The 23,229-nt window shown below is 36.5% G+C and overlaps 1 protein-coding gene across 1 annotated transcript; it reads left to right on the top strand.

Annotated features, from left to right (window-relative positions):
* Window positions 1-4,870: 4,870 nt before the first annotated feature.
* Window positions 4,871-14,106, top strand: LOC146881581 (uncharacterized). The gene is made up of 6 exons (XM_085669247.1): window positions 4,871-5,522; window positions 5,736-6,268; window positions 7,716-7,939; window positions 8,075-8,739; window positions 11,729-12,404; window positions 13,944-14,106. The coding sequence occupies exons 1-6, from the start codon at window positions 4,871-4,873 to the stop codon at window positions 14,104-14,106; spliced, it is 2,913 nt and encodes a 970-aa protein (XP_085525373.1).
* Window positions 14,107-23,229: the final 9,123 nt, after the last annotated feature.

The following is a 23,229-nucleotide window of genomic DNA, read 5'->3' as shown; positions in this document are numbered from 1 at the left end:
GGTCACTTTGGGGTCGCCAAAACTTTGGCCATGCTTAAAGAGAAATTCTTTTGGCCCCATATGAAAAGGGAAATACAAAACTATTGCGCTAGTTGTTTGAATTGTTTGCATGCTAAGTCTAGCGCAATGCCTGCAGGGATGTATACTCCTTTGCCTATTGCTTCCACCCCTTGGGAGGATATAAGTATGGATTTTGTCCTAGGGCTTCCAAGGACTTCTAGGGGTGTTGACTCTATATTTGTGGTAGTGGACCGTTTTTCTAGAATGGCACATTTTATACCATGCCACAAAGTAGATGATGCTAGCAACATAGCAAAGTTGTTCTTTAGAGAAGTGGTTCGCCTTCATGGATTACCCAAAACAATTGTGTCTGATAGGGATGCTAAATTCCTAAGCCATTTTTGGAGGACCTTGTGGTCTAGGCTAGGAACAAAACTTTCTTTCTCTACCTCTTATCACCCACAAACTGATGGGCAAACTGAGGTAGTCAATAGATCCCTTTCCACATTGCTTAGGGTTTTGCTTAAGGGGAATCATAAATCTTGGGATGAGTATCTTCCCCACATTGAATTTGCTTACAATAGAGTGGTCCATAGCACCACCAAACTCTCACCCTTTGAGGTAGTTTATGGTTTTAACCCTCTCACACCATTGGACTTATTACCTCTTCCAACTTCTTTTGATTTTATTCATAAAGAAGGGGTTTCTAAGTCCAAGTTCATAAAAGAATTTCATGAGAAGGTTAAACACCAAATTCAAGCCCATGTTGAAAAGATTGCTCATTCTAAAAACAAGGGAAAGAGAGTTCGGTCTTTTAATGAAGGAGATTTAGTTTGGTTGCACTTAAGGAAGGAAAGATTTCCTAATATAAGAAAATCCAAACTTAGTCCCCGAGGTGATGGTCCATTCCAAATCATCAAGAAGATCAATAATAATGCTTATCAATTGGATCTTCCTCCGGAATATGGTGTGCATCCTACTTTCAACATTACTGATTTGGTTCCTTTTGTAGGTATTTTTGATGAAGAGGGTGACCACCAAGATTTGAGGGCAAATCCTCTTCAAGGGGGAGGGGATGATGTGACCCCAACAAGCCCAAGCTCAAGTGCATCAACAAGCCCAAGCCCATATCAAGGCCCAATCACTAGAAGCATGATGAGAAAGATTCACATGGGCCTCTCACAAGATGATCAAGTCAATCATGGGCTTTTTACATTATTTACATGGGCTAAAGAAATCTCTAAAATATGAGATGATGCATGAAGGAAGTAGTCTAGATTTAAATTGGGCCATTGTTTAGGCTTTGCTTTCAATAAAAGCTAGAACACTTGTTGGGATCATTTGGGCCGAGCCCAATGTGCCACCTTTGGCCAAGAGTTACTAGAGTGGCTCTCCTTTTGGATGCAAGCAAAGCATGAACTAAGCAAGGAGCTTGTGATGGAAGCATGGTGTGTGTGACTTGGGCAAGGAGAGTGTGATACGCCACTTGGCACCATCTAGACTCATCTACTACATCACATGGTCTACAATCAAGCTTCTTCTCCAAGCTACATTTGCATTTCATCTTTGTTGCATTTTCTCTTTATTTGGCCGGCCATGTGCCTATAAATAGAGCCACTTAAATATTGTAATGGTTACTCTTGAATTGCTAATAGATGCTAGTGTTTGAGATCACTCCACACTTCTATTAATTTGAGAGCACACATGGCTAACTTTCTCCTTCATCTCCTCTAGCCACCTTCCATACCATAGCTCCACTTCTACTCTTCATCTTCACCAAATTCTCCATTTCCGAGAGCAACCTTTCTCTAATTCTCCAAATTTCACTGCACTTCATCTTCTCCTCAACATTCTCCATGGATTTCCTCCATCTCCTACTCCAAGGACATCCATCAACTTCCTTCACTTTCCATGGCTTGCACGTGCCTTCAAAACTTGCCTCCATTCCTTCATCCAATTTCCGCTGCCCATGGAGTTCTTCATGCACCTTTGGAGCTCCACCATAATGGTATCAAGAGCCATCAAACCATGGTCTCTCACGGTTTGGTAAGGTTCTTTCCTAGTCTTGTGTTTCCTTCATTTTTTTGTCTTGTTATCTTATCTTCTTCTCCTTCTATTTTATTTTTTCTCTTTCACGTTTACCATTCATTTGCCATTCCATTGTGTTTCTATTGTGTTTCTCCATTGATTCCATGCAACTATGATACTACAAGAGTGTTCTATACTCTATTTGTAGATTTCCATGCTTGCTATGGTTCACATCATTTACTAGCTTTCCTTTACATTTCAGCACCATTTTATTGCTTCTATAGTGTTTCTTGTCATTTTATTCGGTGATTCTTCTTTATTTTACATTTTCGCCGTTCAAGTTGTGTTCTAAGTCTTGTTCATGCTTCGAAAAGCTAAGTCATAGACGAAAATTCTCCAACAAGAATCATTCAATTATGTTGAGAATTGAATTTTAGAAAAAGTTTTGAAGTAGAAGCAACTTTCTGCGTTTTTCAGTGCATATTTGCTGCTGTTTTTACTTGTGTCCTGACGCACACTTTTCTTGTTTGATTTAATTGGAACGTTTCATAGCACCGAATCACTTGCTGATTTTTGCCTAATTTTCTTAACATTTGGACGAAAAATGGGCAACAATAATTATTCAAATATGTCCAGTACAAAAAATATGATAAATCTTCAAAGTTAAGGCATCTTTTAGCGTTTTCTGGTACCGTGTTTTCGGGAAAATCATTGTTTTGTGCGTTTTTGGTGTGTTTTGCTTCAGAATTTCAGCGCTCTTGCTCTATACATTTGCTTGTTTATGTGTGTATTCCATATTGCCATCACTTGCTTCCATTTGGAGTGGTTTAGTTCCCTCATATTGGCACAAATGCAATGAACACCATAAGCATTTTATAAGCACTGCAGTTTCAGTTTTCAATTTTTAATCCATTCTAGTTCCACTCTAGGATTCCTTTTGATGTGCTTCCCTTTATTTCACGCCTTAATTTCTTGCTTGTCCTTTTTTTTTGGCTATTCAATTCAGTCTTGTCATATCATATTCAATGTGGTTTAACTTTCTTAATTAGCTTTTCTTGTGTTATACATTCCAATTGGCAAGTAATGTTGGTTTCAATGCTCATGGTTGTGAATTAAGTGATCTTGTTTTCCAAATTGGTTGCTAGTCTAAAGTAGCATTTTAGGTGGTGGTTGAGAAGTAAAACTCTAGAGAGTGTGCTTGATTTCTTCCTCTCACCTTCCCAATATTTTGGAAAGTTTTGAGCCTTCAATTTCTTGCTTGAGTAAGAGCTAACCAATGCTTTTGGCATAGTTTGTTTGCTGTTTTTGTTCATTATTTTGGCTAGGTTTTGTTGCTGTTTGGTGTTGCATTTTGCATCCACAAGGAAGGGGGTCCAAATATTCCTCCAATTGGTGTATACTTCAAAGCCATCAACTAAGGCTTCATTTGGAACCATAGTGCTCTTGGGAGTTCATCACTTTGTTGTCCAAAATTGTGGTGTTTAAGTTGGCCTCGGGAGTAGTTTCCAAACACCAATTTCAAGCATTTTTGTTGGCCATTGTGCCTTGTAATTGTTGCATCTTTTTAGTTTACTAGTTTCTCTACAATTTGGTCACTTATTTTGGTCAATTTGGAGCATCCTTTGTGCCTCATTTTTTACCCAAAGTTCACTAAAAGTTGGTGCTCTCGGATTGCTCCTTTTTGCATAATCTTTGTGTACCAATTTTAATTCTCTTTGAACTTTTAATTTGGGCCTACTTAGGTGTCTTGGGGAACCACAAGGTGTTCAATCCCATCTCCTAAGTAGAACCTTTATCCTCCATTAGTAATTCGCTTTTAGTTGTAAGTGTGTTGAAAGTTCTAAGTGCTTTCTCACCTTATATTAGGCCGCATAGCTTATATTCAAGTTTTCACGTTGTTTAGTGGCTTCAAATTTTGAGACCAAAGTCTCTACAAATTTTTGGCCAATTAGGGGTTCGTTTTTAGTGTTTTATAGATTTCTTTGTTCTTTGTTCTTTGTTGACAACTAGTGTCTAGTGATTCTCATCATTTAGCACTTAGCCATTGTGTCAATATCTTTCAAACTTGCCCAAGTGTGCCTTGGCTAGGATTGGCCTTGGTTATTAAGTGGTCTTTTTAGACTCACCTCGCCTACCTGGAGGTTCACTTGTGTTCTTAAAACTTTTATTCACACTTTGTCTCAAGTGCTAGATCGTGTCAATCATGAGCACTAGAAGGGCTACACGTGCAAGGGTGTAAACCCAACAAAATTCACCACCACCCACACACCATAACACCAGTGCGGATGATGAGGGAGATGTTTCCCCTTGTATGCTTCACAAACTCACCAAAGAGGTGAGTGACATCAAGGATCAAATGGCTGCCATGCAAGCCAATTTGCACTTCATATATGGGCAATTAAGGAATCCTCCACACACTCACCGTGCTTCTCCTAGATCCTCTCGCCCCCATCAAGACATCATCATGATCTTAGTGGCGAGGAGGAGGACTTACAATGCCCCTTTCCAAGGCAATCTCCCCACACTAGGCGACAAAGGCGTGTTCCTCCTCACCCCAAAGAAACAAGAATAGATTTGCCTCCATTCCATGGAAAAGACAATGTTGAGACAATTGTTTGATAGCCAGGTGGTTGAGGAAGAGAGAGGTGTCTCTCTTGTTGTCCTCAGCTTCCAAGGTCATGCCTTAAATTGGTGGACAACCCTTGTCCTCCAAAAACGAAAAAAAGGCCTTCCCGAGATTGAATATTGGTTTGATCTCAAAGAGGCCCTCCATGCTCGCCATGTTCCTTTATACTACAAAAGAGAGCTTATGGATAAACTCCAAAGGCTCCAGCAATGAACCATGTATGTGGAAGAATATAGGCAAAAGATAGAGTGGTACATCTTGCGGGTTGGGATAGATGAGGAAGAAGATCTAACCATTGCTAGGTTCTTGAGTGGTCTAAACTACAACATAAGAGATAGAGTTGAGTTGCTCCCATATCAAAATTTAAATGAACTTGTTCAAATGTGCATCAAAGTGGAGCAACAACTCTTGAGGAAACCTATTCGCAAGGATTCATCACTCTCTTTTTCAAAATCTGATTTTCAAAAGAAAGATTTTTCTCATGTCAAGGAGACTGCTCATAGACACCCAACAAAAGGTCAAGATAAGGGTGAGACCTCCAAGCGAGGTAGTGAGATTAAGTGTTTTAAGTGTTTAAGTAGAGGTCATGTGGCATCACAGTGTCCTACCAAGCGCACCATTGTACTAAAGGGCCAAGACCTCTACAACAGTCAAGGGGAGTCTTCTGAGGAATCTTCCTCCTCTAGTGACTCCCACAATGACAAGTCGTCTAAGGACAAACTTCATTCCTACCCTCAAGAAGGGTCTCTCTTAATGATTAGGAGGTTTCTCAATAACCAACCAACCCTTCCTCTCAATGATCAAAGTGAAAACATTTTTCACACTCGCTGTGACGTTTTGAACAATACTTGTTCTTTGATCATTGATAGTGGGTCTTGTTGCAACTGTTGTAGCATAAGAATGGTTAAGAAGTTGAACTTGACTTTGTTACCCCATCCCAAACCTTACAAACTTCATCCGCTTAATGAAGATGGGGATCTCGAAGTCAAGCATCAAGTGTTGGTTAAGTTCTCTATTGGAAAGTACAAAGACAAAGTTTTATGTGATGTAATTCCAATGGAAGCTTGCAATATTCTTTTAGGTAGGCCGTGGCAATTTGACCGTAAAACCACACACCATGGCCATACCAATGAGATCACCCTCCAACATCATTCTAAAACTTTTGTGTTACATCCCCTCACTCCTACTCAAGTTGCTAGTGACCAAGCTCAAATAAGAGCTAGGAGGGACGAAGAGAGTTCCATCAACTCTACTAAATTATCCAAGGATTCTAAGACAAAGGTAGAGGTAGTCTCTCCTTCTAAGGATGTTCATCATGAAGTGCTTCTCACTCATAAAACTCTTTTACAAACTCTTCATGTTGAACACCTTTCCTACCTTTTGCTTTGTCATGTTGTCCTTACATGTCTCCAACATCCTTCACTTAAGTATCTCCCTCCTTCTGTCCGTGCTCTTCTCCATGAATTTGCAGATCTTTCCCCTAAGGATGGCTTCCAAGGCCTCCCACCTTTTAGAGGAATAGAGCACAAGATTAATTTTATCCTAAGGGCCAGTCTACCTAATAGACCAGCCTATAAAACAAATCCAATTAAGACTAAAGAGATAGAGACTCAAGTGATTGAGTTGTTAAACAAAGGATGGGTCCAAAAGAGTCTAAGTCCTTGTGATTGTTGACAAAAAGAAGAAGATGAACATCTTCCTCCAATAAGGAGTTTTGATGATGATGATGACTTATGAAGAAGTATGGAAGACTTGATGATGATGCATGGAAAAATGTTGAAGACTTAAAAGAATGCTTCGATTCAAGAGATACATTGAAGACTTATGGGTTTAGTTATTTAGGTTTTGTAATATGTGTATGTTATTTGAAATAGTTAAATTAGTATGTCAAGAGTCAAAAGGCAAAACCCATATAGTAGAACACTAAGAGAATTTTATATATTTGCAAAACTCACTGGAATAATCGATTATTCTTAGTGATAATCGATTATCTCAATTAAAACTGATTTTTGAGAAAAGCCTCTGGAATAATCGATTATCACTGAGAATAATCGATTATCACCTGCTGATAATAGATTATCCTGACTGATAATAGATTATCACAGCAAGAAAAATATTTTCATAAAAGTTTCTGTGATAATCGATTATCACTTATGATAATCGATTATTTATGGCAGTTGCGACTTAACTTTTCATATTCTTAACCTAATTTCTAAATAGGCTTCTATAAATAGAGTGGTAGGCTTTCATTATAAAATATAGAAGTTAGAGAAGTCTAAGTACTTGAGAACTCTCTGTGGGAAGGCTTTGAAAAACCTAGTGTGGGTAGAGCGATAACTTTCATCAAGTGGGATCTTGAGGGATTGAGTGCTGCTGCTGTTGCTAGGAGAAGCCGATCATCCTTTGTGTGATTCAAAGGAGGTGCTCATTCCTTGTGTGATTCAAGGAAGGTGTTTTCATCCCTTGTGGATTTCAAGGGAGGTGTCTTCATCTCTTGTGTGATTCAAGAGAGGTATTTTCTAAACCCTAATCTTTCTTATCATTGATTGTAAGTTTGGTTTATTTTAGTAATTGAGTTAATCTCGTGTTTTAGAGATTAACAACTGGACGTAGGGTCTTTTGATCCGAACCAGTATAAATACTCTGTGCAATTTTCTCTCCTCTACTCTCTTTATTTTATTGTGTTTATTAAAATAAAGGAGATAATTTTAATTGATCTTTGATTTTAAAAGGGAAAATTTTAAAAGCAAAATTTTTTATTAAGAACCTAATTCACCCTCCTCTTGGTTTTCTCAGCACGCTCAAACATTCCGCTGCGCGATACCAATAATTGGTATCAGAGCTTGCTTTGATAGTTATTCAAAAATTTTCGAAAATGGTTGGACAAAATCAAACCTTTGCCGAGGGTGCGTCTATCAACAGACCTCCTCTATTTACTGGTGAAAATTATCCTTTCTGGAAAGTTAGGATGCAAATTTTTCTAGAATCTGTTGATAGAGGTATTTGGGATGCTATTTTAAATGGTCCATTTGTTCCTATTAATATTGTAAATGATGTGCAGGAACCAAAACCATTCTCGCAATGGACAGCAGACGAAAATAGACATGCTCAGTATGATGTAAAAGCTAGCAATATAATTTCATCTGCCTTAACCCTAGATGAGTTTTACAGGATCTCAGTATGCACCAGTGCACAAGAAATGTGGGAAATATTGTGTGTAACCCATGAAGGAACAGACGATGTGAAAAGAGCACGCAAGATCTCCCTGATCCAAGAATACGAAATGTTTCGGATGCAACAAGGAGAAACTATATACGATGTGCAGAAACGATTCACACATATCGTCAATCATCTCAAAGGTCTAGGTAAAACTTTTGACACTGATGAATTAAATATTAAAATTTTGAAATCTTTGAACAGGACATGGCAGCCAAAGGTTACGGCGATCACAGAATCTCAAAATCTTACAACAATGTCCATGGCGGCTCTTTTTGGTAAATTGAGAGAGCATGAACTTGAACTTGGGCGTTTAAATGAAGAAGAGGACCAAAGAAGGAAAAAGAACATAGCTTTCAAATCTGAGATTGTAAAAAGCAAAAGCCTCAAAGAAGATGATGACTCTGATGATAAGAATATAAGTCAAATGATAAAGAAGTTCACAAAGTTTATGAAGAGCAATGGCAAAGGTCATCACAAAAGGTATAAAAATGAAAACCAAAACTTTGTTTCAAATTTCAATTGCTATGGATGTGGTGAAATAGGTCACATAAAAGCGGACTGCCCAAATGCTAAAAGGGGTAAAGAAAAGAAGGGCAAAAAGGTTTTCAAGAAAAAGAAATGGGAGGATAACGATTCAAGTTCTTCTTCAAGTTCTTCTTCAAGCTCAACCAGCTCTAGTGAATCTGATGAGGAAGCAAATCTATGTTTGATTGCTGAACATGACTCTTCTGACAGTGAGGTAAGTTCTTGTAGTAATGACAATGATTATGATTCTTTGTATGATGCATTTCAACAACTACTTCATAAATCTAGTAAGTTAGATGCTGCTCACAAGAAATTAAAATATGATTTTAAGGAGTTACAAAGTAAGTTTGAAAAATCTCTTGAAGAAGAAGAAATTTTGAAAAATAAAATTTCAATTTTAGAAAATAAAGAGACTGAAATTATTGAATGTGCATCTTGTAAAAGCTATATGTTTGATTTAAATATTCTAGAAAAACAACTTGAAGATGCATTAGAAATTAAAAGTGTTAAAAAGCCTAATTTTAAGAAAAATGATTTAAGTAACAACAAGCAAGCTCCTAAGAATAAGAATAAAAGAGCCCATAGGGTATGGGTAGAAAAAGGTAAACCTTATTCTAGGAATATAAATTGTGTAACATGTTTTTATTGTATGCTAAAGGGGCACACTTCAAATAAATGTAGAATCAAACATTTTGATGTCTCTAATGGAAGATATGCTTGGATTCCTATTATAAAGTAACATGTCTCTAACCTCAAAGGACCCAAAGAAGTTTATTGGAGACCAAAATTTTATTGTTCTCTATCTCACAGGTTATTTAAAAAAAAAGAAAAAAAAAATCAAGAAAGTCCCTTTGGATGTTCAAAGATCTAGTATATTTATCAAACTTTTGGTATCCTGGTGAGTTATATGATTTTATAATGGGTTTGAGAATATTAGATATGTGAAAAAGTGGTAAAAATCATTAATTTCAGTGTTTTCCGAAAAACTCCGCTGTGATAATCGATTATCTCAGGTGATAATCGATTATCAGCAAATCTGGAAATTTTTGTTCATGGGCATGAACCAATAATCGATTATCTTAAGCTGATAATAGATTATCTTGCATAGTAGGACGCATATTTTCAAATTTTTTTTTTACCGTTTGAGTGAGCTTTTCAAAAGTTTAGACCATGAGCAACCACTAGGTACTTCATAAATGCAAATTAAACGTTGGAGTTCATTTTGTTAATATAACATTTCCTTCTTTAAACCCATATTTTTTAATCTTTAGAGTCTTTGATTAAGGGGGAGTATTTGTTCTTGAAATGTTTGTATCAAAAAGGAGAAATATTACATGTAGGAGGAGTTTTATATCTTAAACAATTTTTTAAGGGGAACTTAAGTTATCTGATTTAGAGGGAGTTGTCTAAAGAATTCATTTTTGATTATGATCAAAAAGGGGGAGATATATTTGTGTCATTATCTTGTGATAAGTTGTACCTATATAAGGAGAAGATATGTGTTTATTGATATATTGTAATACCTTATGTTTTAAAAAGGAGAGAAAAATTAATTATCTTTTATTTAGATTAACTACTCTTTTCTCTTAAGTTATTTATTAAGAACATGACAGATCACAAGTCTTCAGCAAATTTTGATCATCATCAAAAAGGGGGAGATTGTTGACAAAAAGAAGAAGATGAACATCTTCCTCCAATAAGGAGTTTTGATGATGATGATGACTTATGAAGAAGTATGGAAGACTTGATGATGATGCATGGAAAAATGTTGAAGACTTAAAAGAATGCTTCGATTCAAGAGATACATTGAAGACTTATGGGTTTAGTTATTTAGGTTTTGTAATATGTGTATGTTATTTGAAATAGTTAAATTAGTATGTCAAGAGTCAAAAGGCAAAACCCATATAGTAGAACACTAAGAGAATTTTATATATTTGCAAAACTCACTGGAATAATCGATAATTCTTAGTGATAATCGATTATCTCAATTAAAACTGATTTTTGAGAAAGCCTTTGGAATAATCGATTATCACTGAGAATAATCGATTATCACCTGCTGATAATAGATTATCCTGACTGATAATAGATTATCACAGCAAGAAAAATATTTTCATAAAAGTTTCTGTGATAATCGATTATCACTTATGATAATCGATTATTTATGGCAGTTGCGACTTAACTTTTCATATTCTTAACCTAATTTCTAAATAGGCTTCTATAAATAGAGTGGTAGGCTTTCATTATAAAATACAGAAGTTAGAGAAGTCTGAGTACTTGAGAACTCTCTGTGGGAAGGCTTTGAAAAACCTAGTGTGGGTAGAGCGATAACTTTCATCAAGTGGGATCTTGAGGGATTGAGTGCTGCTGCTGTTGCTAGGAGAAGCCAATCATCCTTTGTGTGATTCAAAGGAGGTGCTCATTCCTTGTGTGATTCAAGGAAGGTGTTTTCATCCCTTGTGGATTTCAAGGGAGGTGTCTTCATCTCTTGTGTGATTCAAGAGAGGTGTTTTCTAAACCCTAATCTTTCTTATCATTGATTGTAAGTTTGGTTTATTTTAGTAATTGAGTTAATCTCGTGTTTTAGAGATTAACAACTGGACGTAGGGTCTTTTGATCCGAACCAGTATAAATACTCTGTGCAATTTTCTCTTCTCTACTCTCTTTATTTTATTGTGTTTATTAAAATAAAGGAGATAATTTTAATTGATCTTTGATTTTAAAAGGGAAAATTTTAAAAGCAAAATTTTTTATTAAGAACCTAATTCACCCTCCTCTTGGTTTTCTCAGCACGCTCAAACATTCCGTTGCGCGATACCAACAATGATGTTCCTATGTTGTTGGTGGCCAAAAAGGATGGCAAATGGTGCATGTGTTATGATTGTAGGGCCATCAACAATATTACCATAAAGTATAGGCACCTCATCCTTAGACTAGATGATATGTTGCATGAATTGCATGAGGCCAAAATGTTTTCAAAAATAAACCTCAAGAGTGGTTATCACCAAATTTGAATTGCCAAAGGTGATGAGTGGAAAACCACTTTCAAAACTAAATTTGGTCTATATGAATGGTTAGTCATGCCTTTTGGTCTAACCAATGCTCCTAGCACATTCATGCGACTAATGAATCATGTCCTACGGGATTGTTTGAGGAAGTTTATGGTTGTTTATTTTGATGACATTTTAACTTATAGCCATAGCTTCAAAGTTCATCTAGGACACCTTTGGGTAGTCTTGTCTCTCATTCGAGACCATCAACTCTATGCAAACATAGACAAGTGCACTTTCTGTGTAGAGAGTGTAATCTTTCTTGGGTTTGTGGTCAATAAAGGTGGGGTACATGTTGACCCCGAAAAAATCAAAGCCATCGAAGCATGGCTTGTGCCAAAGAATATTGGGGACATCTGTAGCTTTCATGGGCTAGCTAGCTTTTATAGACGGTTTGTACCCCACTTCTCCACAATTGCCTCACCCCTCAATGAACTTGTCAAGAAAGACACACCTTTTGTGTGGGGTGATAAGGAACAACTAGCCTTTGAGGAGATCAAGGCTAAACTCACTCAAGCACCAATTCTAGCTCTTCCAAACTTTGAGAAAACCTTCAAGCTAGAATGTGATGCTTTTGGGGTTGCAGTAGCAACGGTTTTATTAACAAAAGGTCATCCAATTGCTTACTTCAGTGAAAAACTCAATGGCTCTTCTCATAATTACCCCACCTACGACAAAGAGTTATATGCCCTTGTGCGAGCTCTTCATACTTGGAAACACTATCTTGTGTCTAAAGAGTTTATAATTCACATTGATCATGAAACTCTCAAGTATTTTAAAAGCCAGCACAAGCTTAACAAGAGGCATGCAAAGTGGGTTGAATTTCTCGAACAATTCCCTTATATCATCAAATACAAGAAAGGGAAATCCAATGTTGTGGCTGATGCACTTTCTAGAAGATATACGCTTTTAGCCAAACTTGGATCTCAAATTCGTGGGTTTGACAATATATGTGAATTGTATAGTCAAGATCCCTTCTTTGCCCCTATCTATTCTAATTTTTTAAATAAGTCCCAAGGCAGCTTCTATGTCTCAAATGGATATCTTTTCAAAGAAGCTCGCCTATGCATTCCATGTGGTTCTCATCGTAAACTCTTAATCATTAAGATGCATGAGGGGGGACTTATGGGCTCCTCGCCCAATAGTAGCCCAATAGTAGCCGACGGGAACTTAACTGTTCCTTGCCCATCGTGCACCCGACACATGTAATCACCATACCAAGGACTCTTCGCCCATTAGTAGCTGACGGAAACTCAACCAGTTCCATGCCTATCATGTGTCCAACCATCGAGCATATCCCAGACCTCTATTGGACTTAGTCCTTCAAGCCCAAACACACACCACATGCATATACCTCCTACACTTAGGTAAAGTATCCAAATCACACACACAAGCACACCCAAACATGGACAATTCGCATAAACTCACTTAAGCCAAGGACGCTCGCCCAAGCTAAGCCCTCTGCCTCGCTTAGGCTAGTTCACCTCGCATGAGCGAGCTTAAAACAATGGCCGCATCATGTTATCTCACTTAGGTGAGTTCCTCTCGCCTAGGCGAGTCACCTTCACTTAAAACAACATACAGACCTCGCCTAGACGAGGATTCGACAAAACAATCACCAATGCACTTCGAGAACTCGCTTAGGCGAGCTATTCTCGCCTTGGCGAGAGTGTCCATCGCTCAAAACTCAAAACCTCTCGTCTGGGTGAGATATCACGCTCAAAACTCCTGGGTTTCCTCGCGACCTCGTTTAGACGAGTGCCTCTCGCCTGAGCGAGAGACCATGTTGCTCAACCCTTTTCCTGGTCGCATAGGCGAGTGCCACGAACCAAAACCCAAAGTGAGACTCTACAACTCTCGCTTAGGCGAGGTGGACCTACTTGGGCGAGACTTGCAGGGTTTCGAGTCTGTTCACGCACTCAATTCACCCCAACCTTGCCCAATTCACACAACAAACATACGAAAATAGAATTTGATCATACCACATTAATTTCCACACATTGCAACAACACATAGGCATAGTATAGACTCCATAAAATTCCCAAATTCCAAGTTCCACACCATTCCCGCATATACAATGTATAAACCCCTTTTCTTCATGCATTTAGTCCAAAATTCAAATATAATAGTACCAAATTCACAACCCCCAAATTCCTTCATGTGCATCACGAATTTCAGCGCATAATTTCATCAAAATCATACAATAAGATACAATAACACAAATTTTGGATTTAGCTCCCCTAACTTGGAATTAGTGATCAAAATTGAGAAAGACAGGACCCTTGATTCACAATTTCCTTTTTTGCTTCAACCCTTGCACTCCCAAAACTCAACTCACACTCTCAATCTCGTGTTCCTCTCTATACGAGTTCACCACACTGCCAAAACCCTTCCCTTTACCTAAAATTTGGCTTTTATAGGTGTCTTTAAGATGGGTTTTAAAAATAAAACGAAATTGGGCTTTTAGTGTGTTTAATTCTCATTTAGGGTCATTATAGGATGTTTTCCAGCTTTGAGGCGGGCCGAATAGAGAATGAAATGAAGAAATACGGGAAGAGTTCCAAACCTTTTTTTTGGGCTGCTCGCCCTACCGAAGTACTAAAGGCTTTCGAGGCTTACACCTCCCTATTACACGACCTAAAAAAAGGTAGCTTGCTGTAGCGCCCTTAGAAGAAATCTAAGCCTTTTGAAGCGCCAGTAGTGGTAGCTGTGGGTAGGGCTTTCGTTCTTATCGCTCCGGGTTTCTATCTATATGACCTCCGGGCGGTACAAAGTACACCTCTTACGTAGAGGCAGGTAGTAACCTAACCTTTAAGAGTTTGTTCAAGGGGGGAGCCCTCTTATCTATCAATGGAAAGATCTCCGTGCGTGGCGTGATAAGGAATCCTAGAAAAGATCGATTGAGACTCCCTCCCCGGTCCCACGAAGATCTCTACGTACTTGTCCAGTCCAGGACAACTGAGATCTTCCGGTCTGCGTGCGTGGGAGCAGCTCAAATAAAGAAGAGTCTGGTCTGAATTCAGGCCCGCCCGTCTGCTGCTAGATCCGGGAATGGCGCCAGGCGAGGGCGCCGCTATGCCCCGCAGCTCTGCAGCGGCCGGCCCCCGGACTATGCAAAAGAATCGAGGCCGGGGGGTCTCGCCCATAGTGGTTCCCCCCCGCCTTTGGTGATTGACCAAACAAAGAGGCCTAGATCTATGCCGGCTTCCCCTTCTAGATTTTCTATTGTACTCTCACATTCCCTCCAAAACTACACTATAAAAAATAAAGTTCCAAATTTCATTCCCAACCAAGTTTGAACCCATGACCACTTAGTCATTATTTAAGCACATAACCAATTCCACCAAGTCATGTTAGTGATACATTCCAATCATGATAAGCTCACAATGCCAATTCCATACCCATACATATTATTAAAAATCAATAATAAAACAACAACACAATATTGGCATACATAGGACTCGAACCCAAGTCCTCTCACACAATTAAAGTACTCTCAACCACTTGAGCTAGTACTTTTCCACGTCACATGAACCAATAATTAGTGCCATAAAGGTGCTTTCTACCCGTATTTATTAATTAATTAATTATTGAATTAATTAATTAATTTTCACGGGTCTTACAGTTAGGATTGATCTGATATGTATAATTATAGTGCTTAATTAATAATACTATGATCAGAATCATGTGGATAATAATGGCTTACTTGTCATGAAATTGAAGTTCCTTTGGAATACATTATATTATTCCCTAATGTTATAATCAAGTTCACAGTATATCAATCAATTACAACAATGCACTGTATCGAATCCACCAGGATAAGGCATAGATGGAAATTGTTTCAAGGTTCTTCTATTATTTTGTAGAAGCTGCTCGATTTCCCAGAAAGTTAATTTTTTCAAGATCTCAGTACATAATTATTAACTCATAATTTCGTAATAAATAAATGATTTAGTATGAAAATTATTTTATACCTGGATTGCCAACTATTACTCTTTCTTTCTATAGTATTCCATCAGACAACCAATCCAATGTTTTTTTCCATACTTGATGTGGAGTATTTAGATTGTCATAAAATAACATGGTTACAAATAGTTTCCTTAGAAAATGTCTAAATCCCCAATCTTTTGCTTCTTTAATTGCTTCTATGAATTCATTATCATCTGTTAAGAATCCAAACGCTTCATAGGGATTTATAAATGTTGGGTAGACTATATTGTTTACTATCCTAATATCTTCGTAACACAATGGGCCTTTAACTACTGTTAGCATTCTCCTTAGAAAATTCTCTTGTGCTTGGTGCAACCTAAATCAGTCTTCCAATTGTGTTTCCCATTTTCCTTGGTTTCCATGATCTATCTTTTTTGACATACAAACTTGGAAACAATTTGTGGATAAGTTAAATTTCTGGCCTCTTCATGTATTTTGTTGCATTCCATCCAACTTGTGAACATGGATGATCAACAACAATTGTTTTCCCTATTATGTCCTCAATATGATCATTATCCTTGAAGTAGATAGACTACTCTCCAAGAAGATGGAAAAATAGTCTTTCTACAGTTGGATTCCTTCCATGAATGGGAAATGAAAATATTCTCCAACATGCTTCATTTGAAGATATATATCTGCAATCAAGATATTGTTTGATATCATCTATAAGGTCATGTCATGCAGAAGATTCATTAGTAATATTGACTATGGTTGTTGTAATCCTATCATAACCCCTGTTGATGTATTTGAATAAGTACTTGATAGAAGGACTTCTATTACACCATTAGACATTTATATGAGCTTGATATTTAAGTAACCACTTGGGGTTGTATGGAACAACGAAACGGTTGTCTAAAGAAATATCATTCTTTATAACAATTTTGGGTTGAAAATTTTTAGGATAAAATCCTGAGCATTTACCATTTATCATGCACGATAATGATTTGTTTGCTATTCCACATGGGCCATGAATCATATGTTCTTTCACACATTGGTTTAATTTTGGGTTGTCTATAGGGCATGGCATTTCAGCTAATATTACCCTATCAATACCATAGGAGGGATAATTCTGAAGAATCCAGGTCATCTTATACACAAGTCCTCAGCAAGTCTTCCAGCGACTATATGGTTCTCTCAGACTGCCCATCCGTCTGAGGGTGATATGCTGAGCTCATTCTCAGCTGGGTACCCAAGGCATTCTGTAGTGACTGCCAAAATCTCGATGTGAACCTTGGGTCTCTGTCCGACATAATACTAGCAGGCACTCCATGTAGTCTAACTACTTCTCGGACGTATAGATCTGCCAACTTGTCCATAGACATCTTTTGATTAATCGGCAGGAAGTGCGCATACTTCGTCAGTCTGTCTACAATAACCTAGATCGAGTCATGTCGTCTCACAGACCGCGGCAAGTGCGTGACAAAATCCATGGAAATGCTGTCCCATTTCCACTGGGGAATGTCAAGAGGCTCCAATGTGCCACCCGGCCTTTGGTGCTCAATCTTCGCCTTCTGGCATACTAAACAAGAAGCGACATAGTCGGCCACATCAGGTTTTATACCCGTCCACCAGAAGGTTGCTTTCAAGTCCTTGTACATCTTAGTCATACTTAGATGTATGCTAGGACGACTCTTATGCCCTTCATCCAAGAGCATCTTCCTCAAGACCCGACTGCGAGGTACACACACTCTCTCCCTGAATCTCAGGATACCATCTCTGCCCATCCTGAAGTCTTTTCTCTTCTCGGTGCCCAACTCACCCACTATCTGCTGTAGTTCTTGATCTTTACCCTGTTCCTGCCTGACCTCATCTAAGAACTCATTAGTTATCTGCAACATGTTGCACCGTATATGATCAGCACTTGTGTATAGATTGAAGTTCATATCTCGCAGTTTCTCGATAAGCTCCAACTCCTTCATCATCATAGCAGACATATGAACTCTCTTCCTACTCAAAGCGTCAACAACTACATTGGCTTTACCTTGATGGTATAGAAGCTCAAAATCATAGTCTTTCAAGTACTCCATCCAACGCCTATGTCTCATATTCAGCTCTTTCTGATCAAATAAGTACTTCAAACTTTTATGATCACTGAACACTTGGAACTGTGAACCGTACAAGTAGTGCCTCCACGTCTTGAGAGCAAAACTACTGCAACCAATTCCAAATCATGTGTAGGGTAATTCTTCTCGTGTACCTTCAGCTGTCGAGATGCATAAGCAATAGGTCATTTCTCCTGCATCAACACACACCCCAAGCCCTAGTATGAAGCATGAGAGTACACTTCAAACGTCTTGGTTGTGTTTGGGATAGCTAATATAGGTGCAGTGGTAAATCTCCTCTTCATATCCTCAAAACAAACTTCACACTCGTCTACCCAAGAGAAAGGTTGGTCCTTCCTGATGAGTTGAGTCAATGGACTCACCATCTTGGAGAACCCTTCCACAAAATGCCTGTAATAACCAGCCAGACCCAAGAAGGTTCTTACCTTAGTAACTGTCTGCGGTCTCTCCCACTTCACCACTGTCTCAATCTTCGCTGGGTCCACCGCTATTCCTTGGGCTGATATCAGAAGGCCCAAGAATTGTACCTCATCCAGCCAGAACTCACACTTCGACAGTTTCCCATACAGTTTATGCTCTCTGAGTACCTCCAATACCACTCGCAGATGATCCGCGTGTTCTTATCTACTCTCAGAATATATCAGTATGTCGTTAATGAATATAACGACAAATTGATCTAGATACGACCGAAATATCCTATTCTTTCTCTCTTTCTCTGTCTCTGTTTCTCCGGATCAATCATGGTTTCTTCTTCTTCTTTTCATCAATTTGTTTTTATCTCGCAAAAAAAAGACTATGGAGATGGTTTCTATTTTTTTCTGAGCTTTGTTCTGATCATCTTTTTCTGTTCATCATTATCATTTTTTTTCTTTACAAGCTTCAACTAACGCTTACAAAGACATGCATCTGAGATTTGCCATTCATCTATCCATTTTTGTTGTGGATATCTTTTTTTTTTGGTTTCTCAAGCTAACTGGTATTTTTGTTTATGTTTTTCCAAAGATCTAATGGTTTCTTTGGTTGATCTTATTTTTCAGGTGTGTAAATGCTTGAAATGAAGAGTACAACCACAAACATCTTTTTTAAGCAGCAAAAAACCGAGTCTGGAGATGCTTTTTCTATTTTTCTTACATTTCATTTGTTCATCTTCTGTTCATCATGTTTGATTTGTTTACAGGCTTCAACTCACGCTTAAAAAGACATGCATCCGAGATTTGTCGTTCATCTGTCCATTTTTGTTGTGGATATCTTTTTTTTTTGGTTTCTCAAGCTAACTGGTATTTTTCTTTATGTTTTTTACAAAGATCTAATGGTTTCTTTGCTTGATCTTATTTTTCAGTGTGTAAATGCTTGAAATGAAGAGTACAACCACAAACCTCTTTTTTAAGCAGCAAAAAACCGAGTCTGGAGATGCTTTTTCTATTTTTCTTACATTTCATCTGTTCATCTTCTTCTGTTCATCATGTTTGTTTTGTTTACAGGCTTCAACTGACGCTTAAAAAGACATGCATCTGAGATTTGCCGTTCATTTGTCCATTTTTGTTGTGGATATCTTTTTTTTTTTGGTTTCTCAAGCTAACTGGTATTTTTCTTTATGTTTTTTACAAAGATCTAATGGTTTCTTTGCTTGATCTTATTTTTCATTGTGTAAATGCTTGAAATGAAGAGTACAACCACAAACCTCTTTTTTAAGCACCAAAAAACCGAGTCTGGAGATGCTTTTTCTATTTTTCTTACATTTCATCTGTTCATCTTCTTCTGTTCATCATCTTTCTTTTGTTTATAGTCTTCAACTGAAGAGTACAAACATATTCATCTGATATTCTCCTTTGATTTTCTTTTTCTTTTGTCGAAACCATTTTTTTTTGCTTTCTCAACCAAACTGGTATGGTTCTGTATGTTTTTTACTAAGATCTAATGGTTTATTGGCTTCATCTTATGTTTCAGGTTTTTAAATGCTTGAAATGAAGACTACAACCACACACATCTTTTTTAACCAGCAAAAAACCGAGTCTGGCGATGCTTTATATATTTTTCTGAGCTTTCTGCTGTTCATCTTCTTCTGTTCATCATGTTTTTTTTTGTTTACAGGCTTCAACTTAAGAGTACAAACACATGCATTTGATATTTTTCGTTCATCTTATGTTTCTTTTCTCGATATCTTTTTTTTGTTTGCTTTCTCAAGCCAACAAGTATGTTTCTTTATTTTTTGTTCTCAGTTGTATTTGATTTTTGGCTTCATCTTAAGTTTCAATTTTTTTTAATTCTTCAAATGAAGATTACAACCACAAACATCTTTTTTAAATCGCAATAAATCGAGTTTGTAGATGCTTTCTATTTTTTTCTGAACTTTCTTCTGTTCATGTTCTTTTGTTCATCATTTTTCTTTTGTTTAAATGCTTCAACTAACGAGTACAAACACATGCATTTGAGATTTTCCGTTCATGTTATGGTTCTTTATGTTTTATTATTAATTGTAATTGATTCTTTGCTTCATCTTAACATTCAGTTTTTTTAATTCTTCAGATCAAGAGTACAACCACAAACATCTTATTTTAACCGCAAAATACCGATTCTGGAGATGCTTTATATTTTTTTCTGAGCTTTTTTCTTTTCATCTTCTTATGTTCATCAGTTTTCTTTTGTTTAAAGGTTTGATCTCCAAACTACCAACACATGCATGTCAGCTTTGTTCATGTGTAATTTGTTATTATTTTTAATTTTTTTCGACTATTTCTTTAAATTTTTCACAGCTCTGTGTATTCTGTTCTGATTGCCACTTTCCATTTTTCACGACATTTCAAATATTTTTAGATATTTTAATTTATGTCAAAAAAATAGTTCACAAATCTTAAATTTGTAATTTTAATTATTTATTTATTTTATTATTTCAACCCTATTATCTTTTAAATCGTACTTTTTTTCACTTTTATATTCACAATTAATTGTAAAAATTATGATGCACGCTTCACCTGTAAGTACGGACCCTACCAAAAGGAATGACTTATCCTTTTCTCTTTCTATATATTTGCAACAGTAATGACTTTTCGTTTTTTCTTTCTATATATTGGCGACTACATACTGACAAATCTTATTTCTGTTGTGTGACCCATTATCTTCTCTTCAAATTATTCTTCATACCCACTCTTTTCTCAAACAATGGAATCCGTGCGTACACCACAAGCCATACTTTCTAGCAAAATGCTTGGCGGATTCGTGACTATGTTTTTGAAAGACCAGGTATTTTTTTATTCCTTCACATTCCTTTGTATTCTTTGTTTGTATTTCTTTATTCTAAACTTCCTTATCTTTCAAGGATTTTGGACACGTCGATCGACTCTTCATAATACGTAATATGAAGGACCTTGGTTCACAGTGGACCATTGTTGATTACGACAGGAATGTTCATAATGTTACGTACAACATGAATATTCACACTCCAATGATCACCCAAGGCTAGAATGATTTAATATCTTCTTATGCAGATGAGTCTGACAAATTGATTGTCTTCAAATATTTTGGAAATTCGTCTTTCCAACTACACGTCTCTAAACGTGTTTGCGACTCAACATTGAAAGCCAACTTCTTCAACCATCTTTCTATTCGTCGTCCTCTACATACTTCAAACTTAAAGCATTTTGAAGTTCAACTATCAACATACTACTGTCGAGCCAGCCACTTGGTTAGTTTTAATTTTTTTGGATTATTTATTTACATGGCTTCTTAATAAGTAAGATATTTTATCCTTTTTGTTGCAGTATTTGAAAAAAGAATTTGCCACTTATTTTAAAAGAAGTGGTCTTAGATCTATTGTTCTACACGGACCAATGGGAGAAGTCGAATGCAAATTGATCATAAGACGTAATTCTGTTAAGATTGGAACTGGCTGGAAAACTTTTTGTAATCTTCATCAACTTTTTGCAGATGATCATCGTGAGGTTTTTTTTGAAGTTGAAGGTCACACAACAACCAACCATATCAAAGTTTTTTATCCATTAATCTGGTTTTAAGTTATAACATTTTGTATATTGTTTTTGTTAATCTTCTTATATATATATATATATATATATATATATATATATATATATATATATATATATATATATATATATATATATATATATATCAATATATAAGAAGATTTTAAGGTGAATTATATTTTGTATGCACTTATAACATATATTACTCTCTGTGTTTGCTTTTATACATTTAGTGTGTATGAAGTTAATTGTTTTTTTCGTTTCATATTGACGAGTTTTGTAGATTTTTATCAAATACATTAATCACTAATATATTTTTATAAAATAAATATATTACATTTAAATCAATACTTTAAACAAAATATCAATTATTGTTAATTACATATATAATTTTAATGTTACACGTCATTAAAAGACAGAAAATATTACTCATTATTTATTTGTAGAGAAGACATCAAAATATTTAAATTTTTAATTTGTAATATTAATTTAATTTAATATTACAGTAAATAATCCTTTTAATTAATTTGAAATCACCCTCTCTATTAGTATTCCCCGCATTAATTACTCCACTGGTCGAGGTAATGATGATTGAACTCCTCGATCATCTGCAACACTCATTCATTATTTCAACTGATTCAGCCGATTAAATTAATTACCATTTCTTTTTCCAAGAGATGTTTAATTATTTGAAACATTTTTCTCATTATGTTTTTCACTTCTCACGAGAATAATGATTGCACTGTCTGTTGCCGCGTCATACTTATCTCAGTCTCCATACTCTTCCACTGTCTGGTATATATTTGTTTCATTAATATTTTTTGCAGGATGAAAGTAATTAACATTTCAGAGATCATCAAATTTTCACTTATCTTCTCTGCTTCACCTTAACACCATTACGCTGCGATAACAAGCCATCCTCTGCCATTTCAAGAAGTTCTTATTCATTACAGAAAGGTATGACTGTTAAACCCTTTTATGAACTATACTTCTCTTCATCTCCTATATCTTCTCGCCATATTTCTTTCTCGCCATATTCTATGCATGTTTTTATAAGCAGACTTTTTTATAATCGGTTTTGATCTTCATCTTCGTTTCATTTTTCTAAGCAGACGTTTCTATAAGCAGTGGTTTTTATAATCTTTTCTGTTCATCTTTCTCTGATTTTTGTAAGCAGTCATTTTTATATTCGGTTCTGTTCATCATCTTTCTTTCATTTTTTAAAACAGACGTTCGTATAATCTGTTATTTTCATCATCTTCAACAATTTGTTTTACATTGTTAGAGTGCGTTTAATTTATTTTTCCAAAAACAAACCTATTTTACCAATTTTACAGATGACCACTAAGCAATGCATCCTTGGTGAACAATCCATACTTGGCTCAAAGTGGAAGGGTGGATTCTTTACTATTTTCATGGAAGACCAGGTTTTTGTGAACTTGCTTCTTATACATTATTTACCATCATTGTTCTTCGACATCCTTTACTAATTTTTTTTATATTGGTTTTATTTTGAAGGATTTTGCGTTCGTCAATCGTTTGTTTGTCATTCAATTAGGCAATGAACTGGGGCCACGTTGGACTATTTCTGATAAAAAAGGCCATGTTCACCATGTTACCTTCAACATGAATACCTATGGTCTGCAAATTACTAATGGCTGGGTTGATATAAGAAAGTTTTATCAAGTCCAACCACCCAAACTATGTTATTTAAGGCATACTGGGAATTCTTTTTATTCTTTTTAACCTTG

The sequence above is a fragment of the Vigna unguiculata genome, chromosome 11, assembly GCF_037176805.1.
Source record: "Vigna unguiculata cultivar grain cowpea cultivar isolate G323 ecotype 2 chromosome 11, ASM3717680v1, whole genome shotgun sequence".
Classification (NCBI taxonomy): Eukaryota; Viridiplantae; Streptophyta; class Magnoliopsida; order Fabales; family Fabaceae; genus Vigna; species Vigna unguiculata.
Note: the sequence above shows the minus strand (reverse complement) of the source record. Positions and strands in the feature narration are given on the sequence as shown.